The sequence below is a fragment of the Podarcis raffonei genome, chromosome 4 (assembly GCF_027172205.1).
Source record: "Podarcis raffonei isolate rPodRaf1 chromosome 4, rPodRaf1.pri, whole genome shotgun sequence".
In the NCBI taxonomy this organism is placed as follows: Eukaryota; Metazoa; Chordata; class Lepidosauria; order Squamata; family Lacertidae; genus Podarcis; species Podarcis raffonei.
In genome coordinates this window covers 16,730,259-16,738,399 of record NC_070605.1, presented here as the reverse complement: position 1 = coordinate 16,738,399, position 8,141 = coordinate 16,730,259, and the positions used below count along the sequence as shown (strand labels likewise).

Genomic DNA, 8,141 nt, shown 5'->3' with positions numbered 1-8,141 from the left:
CAAGGTGTGACCGGAAAGTTCGGTGAATGGTCACAGAAATTGGACAATTAAAAATATTTGAACATACATACCTTACAGCCCTACAAAGTAGCCCCCCCCCCCCGCGATACAATGCACCATTGACAACATTCGTAGAATTGTTGGAAACCTCTGGAGAAGTCCTCCTTCCGTACTGCTTTGAGTTCCCTCATCACAGCAGCTTGGACGTGTGAAATGTTGGGAAATCTGTGCCCTTTCAGCACAGATTTCAGTTTTGGAAAAAGAAATAAATCTAGTGGGGCCAAATCGGGAGAATATGGAGGGTGGGGCAACTCAGTAACCTAAGTAATGATTTCACATGGCATATGCAATTCTTCTGCCATCATTTGGCCGGACAAACGTCGATCCCGCATCAATAACTCATGAACTCTGTCGACATTTGCCGCCGTTCCGCTCGTCGACGGTCTGCCAGACTGAGGGTCATCTTCGATGGTTTGCCGCCCTTCACGGAAACGCTTAAACAACTCATACACTGTCTTTCGAGTTACAGTTTCATCTCTGTACACAATTGTGAGCATTTCCTGGGTTTCCAATGCCGATTGTATGTTGGAATATTTCTCGCTCTCCAATTTCTGTGACCATTCACTGAACTTTCCAGTCACACCTTGTACAGTGGTACCTCGGGTTACAGATGCTTCAGGTTACAGACTCTGCTAACCCAGAAATAGTACCTCGGGTTAAGAACTTTGCTTCAGGATGAGAACAGAAATCGCACGATGGCAGTGCAGCAGCAGCAGTGGGAGGCCCCATTAGCTAAATTGGTACCTGTAATGGCTTTAGGGGTTGCTTGTGCATAAGTTACCACCACTCTGGGGTAGGTTGCCTGGTTAAACCGTTTCTGTCTGGGCAGCCATCCACTCCGTGGCTGTTCAGTCGCTAGCAGAATCCGTCAGTGGGCGTTTCTTGAACCTCTTCCAGCAAAGAAGTTCTTTGACGCCAAGTCGCCGCCTACTTTCCCTGCGCGGATGTCTTCTGCGCAGGGTGGGTGTGGGCAGCGGAGGACCTGTGCCCTCCTCGCTGGTCTCCTGCGAAGAGTCCTGGAGCCTCCTCTCTGCTTCCCCCATCGGCCCCCCTCTATCCCTGGTGTTGCGCTGATTTTCTTCCCCAGCCGGAGACCTGCCTCTCTCCCTACTTGGCCCCTCTCCAGCATCGCTGTGGAGCCTCGCCTCCTCCTCTAGTTCCGATGGCAGTTCCCTGACAGTACCTCAGGTTAAGAACAGTTTCAGGTTAAGAACGGACCTCCAGAACGAATTAAGTTCTTAACCCGAGTACCACTGTATATACATCCATATTACTATCATTGCCAGCTCTTGCCTCCCTTCAGGTGTCCAGAGAAGCCCCAAGCCATCACTTTAGGTTCAGCACAGAGCAATACAACATTAGGAAGAACTTTCTTACGGTAAGAGGTATTCAACAGTGGAACGGATTTCCTCAGAAGGTGGTCACTCTCCTTTGGAGGTTTATAAGCAAAGGTTGGAAGGCCATATGTCACGGATGCTTTAGTTGTGATTCCTGCATTGTTAGGGGGTTGGACTAGATGACCCTCAGAGTCCCTTCCAACTCTACAATTCTCTGCTTCTCTGATTTCCTTATGCGTGTGTGTGTGTGTGTGTGTGTGTATGCTCCTGCATTTTGTCAAGATCACGTTGGGTAAGCAAAGGTTTCAAGCTCCCCTCCCCACACTCCTGCAGTCCTGATAACAATCTCCCCTCTTCCTGCAACACAAGAAAAAAGGATGACATGGTTGCAAGCTATGCAATTAGTGTCATGTATAGTTAGGCCCTCAAATCATCACAGTGGCCAACATGAGCAAAGCCTGCACATGTGTAGAATTGTAAGGGTTTAATGGAAGAGTTAATGTTTAATAAATTGTAATGTTTTTGTTTCTCTTTGATGAGAGCATCAGGAGTGGGCAAAGACGATACTACAGTGTCTTCCATACCTCAGACCCATAGTAACCATTCTGACCTAGATAGTAGATATAGAATTCCCTCCTCCCTGTATAGATCCTATCTTCCTAGCTGCTCTTAAAAAGTGTCTAGTCATCTCCAGAACTTCCAGTACAACTGTGCTTTTTAGATAATGATAATAAAAAATTACTAACGGGTACAAGGGTAGCACATTGCCAGCCATATCTCCAGCATGCTCCCAAATTGATATACAATAGTGTGTAATCTTAGGACATTTCCAGTAAATATGGAGCAAATTTGCTCCAGTATTACCATATTTCCAGCAGGTATCGTTGACTGTTACATATATTGGACAACCCAGATTGGATAAGATACCATCTGAACAGGACTAAAAGCCCTCTATAAGATCCACACAGAAAGTTACCTCAGGAACATTTAAAACGATCCAGTGCCGTATCTCCTCTGATATGGTTCTCCTCAGATCTTTGTCATTTCCTCAGATAAAGATACCGGGCCTTTTATCTAAATCCATACAAAACTGTTTCATATAATTTCCTTTTGATGTACTTCCAGAAACTAAGACCTCACCACTTGTTTGCTCTCTGACTGAAATTATGTTTCCTTAATAGCTCAATGACCACATGGTTGACCTGAAAATAATGGGGCTATCTATCATGCTGTGTAGAACTACATGATTCTATATATAATGTCATTGTTTCATCCTGCACTACCTTCCCTATCTCAGGCAAATCATGCACCTAATACATGCTTGCTTTCCATTTCTTCATTAAAGCAAAATTGGAGTTATGGGGAGACAAAGCAGGACTAGGCTTATTCTACAAACTTCATCCAGACTTCTCTACATGAATTGGATATGACAGCCAAAACCCTTGCTGGTCAACATGGGAGCAGGGATTCGCCAAGCCTTCATGAAAAGAGTGCAACCATTTGTAGTGACGGAGCCTCCATGCGCTGTAGCTGTACATGCAAAGAATTCCGCATTTCTCAGAGCCCCAATTGTGCGCGTGTCTAGGCTGCATGGAAGCCTTTTGTGCACAGCTTTTGCTTTAGACAGTTGTGCAAAAGCTGGAGCTATTCAATGTGTTCCCACTCCTCTGGTGTTTGATATTGGGGTTTGTTTGTTTTTTAAAAAACTGCATCATCAGTAAATATCATGGCAATGAACATCATATGATAAGAAACAAAATTATATTCATAAAGCAGATGCAACCTAAATCACAAACCAGTAGATCAGCTGACTACATCAAACGTAGCTGGATCACCCAGTTAGCTAAGACAGATGCCTGCCTTGTGGTCATTGTGAGTGAATGACAAAGGGCAGGTCGCATCACACTAAAGGACCTGGTCTTAGTGAGAGTAAGACAAACATCAGTAGCATATAGCACTACTAAAAGTGTCACTCCCAAGGATTTGTCAGTTTGCATTTCTTAGTGCAGAAAGTATTGATATGATATGTAGAGATCTTTCCTATTTAATTCAAGAGGGTTCTGGAAGCTTCTGGAAGCTTCTCTGTGTGAACGAAGCAAGCAGAAGGTTCATGATGTTTGGGTTATTCCTTCAGAGAAGCTGAGTACAGCTGGCTTAAACTGTTTCTCTTATCTCCTTCTGTCAAGGTCATGCTGACTATCAAAGTAGGGCCAGAAAGAGCCTGAGTTTCACTTTCTTTTTCTATCTCTTTTCCTTCTGGACTGGTAAGGTTTAGACTTATTATAAGTTATTGTAAGTTAAAGTTAAGTCTGCTGCAACTGAACTTCTTATGGACAGTGCCAATCCTGAATGTATTGGATTTGTGACCATTATGCTCATTTGCCTTCAGTAGCAATAAAGCTCTGCTGGATGAAATATTAAATGCCTCTGGTCTATTTTGGGGGGAAATCCTGCAATGTGTTTAAGTTTTTTCTCTGCTAACTATACATTGGAGTTCTGCTCTGGATCAATATTGAGTAGAATTTCAATGACAGGACTGAAGTAACCAAGTGTAATGCAAGGCACCCCTAGAAGTATTCTGGTCCCAAGTTGTTTGTGGCTTCATATTCAAATAGCAAGTCTTCAAACACAAAAGCAGGAATGCTCAGATATGCAGAGGATGGTGACCAAGATGATCAAGGGTCTGGACACCGAGTCTTATGAGCAACGGTTGATGGAGTTGGGTAAGTTTAGCCTGGAAAAGAGGACACTGAGAGGAGATGTGATGCCCGTCTTCAATAATCTAAAGCACTGTCACGTGAAGGATGGAACAAGCTTGTTTTCTCCTAATCTGGAGGCTAGGGCCCAAACCAATAAGTTCAAGTTACAAGAAAGGAGATTCTGACTAAGCATCCGTTGGACTTGATGACACGTGGGGTCCCTTCCAACTCTACAGTTCTGATTCTATGATTATTATTTTTAAAATAATATCTATTTTGCTAATAATTGACCTGTAGCCTGCACTGCAATACCCAAGAACAAGAACAGGGTTCTAGCTGATTCATTTTCAAAATCAAAATCTTTCCTTACCAAAGAATTTTAAAGTGGGTCTATCTAGCTCCTTTAAGACATTGGATACATTTTGTCTGCTCTTTCATATGGATCGATCGATCATGTGTTATATGCTGCCTGCTCTGCTGTTTTATTGATTTTATGGCTAACTGTATTGTTTTTACATTAATTGTTAACTGCTCTGAAAGTGTGGCGCTTTATTTGTTTGTTTGTTTAAAATATTTCCATTTTGTCAGATCTGGTTTCTGGTTACAACTTATCGTGACTATATTGAATTTGATCTCCTTATTTCCTGCAAAGGAATATAACTGGACCATTCCAATAAATCTAATGAAATTTCAACTTGTTATAATTACCTCTTTAAAAAGAAAAAGAAAGCTGAGGGAGAACTGGGGAGGGAAGCACCTCCAAGTTTAATTTTCAAAGTTCCGCAAGCATTTCTTCTTTATAATTAAAATTCTTTTCCATTCCTAAAACTCAGCAGGAGCTGGGTGACTTGCTGTGAAATAAATGAGTTTTGGATTGATTGGGTCTTCTTTCTTAGGGGTGAAGAGCACACTGGAGAACCTTTACAGGGTAAGAATCAGGGAACGCTCAGATCTTGGCTTTGGGGTCTGACTTGGTGTTGCTAAGTGAGATGACATCACACTTGGATCCAAGAGAGTTAACATCAGAACCTTCATTAAAGTTGCTCAGGAGTGAACAAGGAATCAAAGGTCCTTCTTAACACAATAGCCAGAAACAAGTTATTGGAAGACAAGTTGTTGGCTTGCCAGCTTCACAGAAGGACTCCTGGCATTTCTGATTTAACCCTCTTATGGGCAGTGCTGGTTTGTTTGCTTATCAGCAGGGAGCACCTAGCACTTCCCAGGAATTAGAAGAAACTAAGAAGAATATTTATTATTATTAAGAATTGATGCTTTTGAATTATGGTGCTGGAGGAGACTCTTGAGAGTCCCATGGGCTGCAAGAAGATCAAAACTATCCATTCTGAAGGAAATCAGCCCTGAGTGCTCACTGGAAGGACAGATCCTGAAGCTGAGGCTCCAATACTTTGGCCACCTCATGAGAAGAGAAGACTCCCTGGAAAAGACCCTGATGTTGGGAAAGATGGAGGGCACAAGGAGAAGGGGATGACAGAGGACAAGATGGTTGGACAGTGTTCTCGAAGCTACCAGCATGAGTTTGACCAAACTGTGGGAGGCAGTGGAAGACAGGAGTGCCTGGTGTGCTCTGGTCCATGGGGTCACGAAGAGTCGGACACGACTAAACAACAACATTTTAAAAATGGATAACATGATTTGTGAGTTTTGGAGCTATTTTCAGACCACCATCTTGTTTCAAAATGGCATCTGGCATCCCAACATCAACAAAAACTACCACCTCCACCTTGGGAAAGCTTGTGCTGAGTTTGGTGATGATATCTGAAGAGGTGTCTGAACGCATAAAGAACAAAACAGTCAAACCACCCCAAAAATATTTATTTATCACATATGCCACCTTTGCCCCCAATGAACTCATTTAATCTCCACAAAAACCCTGTGAGGTATGTTAGGCTAAGAACCAATGACTAACCCAGGGTCACCCAGTGAACGTCATGACCGAGTAAGTCAATCCAGACTACCTCCCAGAGAGAGAGAGAAAGAGAGAGAGAACACAAGGCACATGGAGGCCACTGCTCCTTCTATTTTCTGTTCCCATTTCTTATTCGGCCTGTTCAAATCCAATTCAGCTGCCTCCTATTTTCCATGACTTTCCCCCCTTCTCTTGTCTCTGTTAAAATTTGCATAGCGATTCTGGAGTGGTTTTCTTTATATCACTCTTCGAAGCATCATTTATATTATTGGAACTATATTTATCACCAGGAGCCTTGTACCAACCATTGCTTGGGAATTCCAAGAAAACAACAACAGCAACACAGTGTTTTGAAACCAGTGGTTGAAATCTGTGCAGTTTTGAAAAGTTGAGTTTGCCATCTTGATTCAAAATGGCATCAAATTGTACTGGTATGTGGACCAATCATGCAAAATTTAGTTACAGTATCCTAAGATGTGCCCAAACACATAGCAAATGAACAACTTTCCAAAATATATGGTAGATAATGATGATCAAAAGAAAGCTGGCCCCTAAATACAAATTTGGACCCATCATAGTTTTGCAGCTGTGTTAGGAATACTTACTTCTTTCTCTTTCTTCTCTCCTCTTCAGTATTATAGAGCTGTTCCACCTCTCCAGGCCCACGAGAAATATTTTATGATACTGTAAACTAAATAATCTTGTGTCTTGGAGGCTAGTTTCCGCCACGGTTTTTATATCTCTTGCCTGCATGTTTCCGCCCTTTGTGTGTTATTTTGCTTCGAGATTTTATTGGACGCTAAGGGGTAAAGTATGAAAAGAAATCACTGATAAAGGGCTGTTAAAGCACACACACACCTTTAACAGACTGGCAAAAAAGAGAGAAAGGATTAAATTGTATTGCCTCTCACCCCTACTCCTCCCTCTGGCCCATTTAGAAGTTTAATAAGAAGAAATAAAATCTTCCCATTATTGTTATGGAAAAGTCACAGGCATTTTGGGCATAAGCCAGCGCTGGCTCCAGATCTTGGCAGTGCCCTTGAGCAAGACATCACCAATAAGCACCCCCCCACACACCCCCGTCTGAGTGAGCTTTTCATTGTCACCGGTGCCTCCATCATTTCTACCACCAGCTTACTTGCCAGACAGACCCAAATGTTCAAGCAGGCAGTAGCAGCTACTTCCCCACTTTGCCCCTTCCTCAATTCTTTGCTTGATTATCTCCTCTGAGCCAGAATGGGAGGTAGCTGAACAAGCAGGTTGCAATGGTGAAGAGTCCAGAGCGACTCTTGTCAGGTGCCCAACCATGCCATCTATCGACACCAGCCCTGGTATAAGAACTAATCTTTGTGGCATTAAAAATAAATAAATCTATCATTCAAAATCTTAAAATGTCTCGGGCCAGCTCTCCTTGTGGGATGAGCTTCTTTGTGTTCAAGATTGCAAGTGGATTGAGAACCAGATAATGACAGCCATTTGTTGCCGCTCTCCTGTAATAGTGACAATTGACCAAGGAGGTGAGTTTGAGTGCTTCCAGTGCTAAACTTCCTGTGTTTCCAGTTCCAACCTTCGCCCAACTTCCTGTGGTTCCATTTCTGACCTTCACCCAACTTCCTGTGTTTCCAGTTCCGAACTTCACCCAACTTCCTGTGTTTCCAGTTCCGACCTTCACCCAACTTCCTGTGTTTCTATTTCTTGCCTTCATTTGCCTGTTTTCCCTCCCATTTTTCTTCTTGAAAAAATCAGAGACAGTGGCAGCAAAGGAGTTTAAGGGGGAAAATAACACTTAATGACTCTTATCATTTCTTTAAGGCTCAGTGCTTTTTCTAATACCACCTTTTCCCCCCATGTGTTATTTATTCTCCAAGAAAGGCCATTCCCCCTAAGTTATAGGCGTGCGTTGTGACTTTTTAAAAAACGCTCTGTTCCAATAATGCTCCCACACCAGAGGATTTTGTACATGAAAATGAAGGATGCTGGTCTCTAAAGAGCAGAGACTGTAAAATAATTACATCCATTCTTATTAAAATGCCCAGTCATTAACTCAGAAAGTACATCTTATGGTGGGAGAAGAGGCTAATTTGTTAAATAAGATATTCACCCGACTATTCTTAATGC

The 8,141-nt window shown here is 42.6% G+C and overlaps 1 protein-coding gene across 1 annotated transcript in view; it reads right to left on the bottom strand.

Moving 5' to 3' along the window:
• Positions 1-1,680: 1,680 nt before the first annotated feature.
• Positions 1,681-8,141, bottom strand: part of LOC128412322 (NADH dehydrogenase [ubiquinone] 1 alpha subcomplex subunit 1-like) — a 31,952-nt gene continuing 25,491 nt past the window's right edge. Inside the window, 1 exon segment of the mRNA XM_053385228.1 lies at positions 1,681-1,754. Coding sequence (XP_053241203.1) covers positions 1,681-1,754 — 74 coding nt within the window.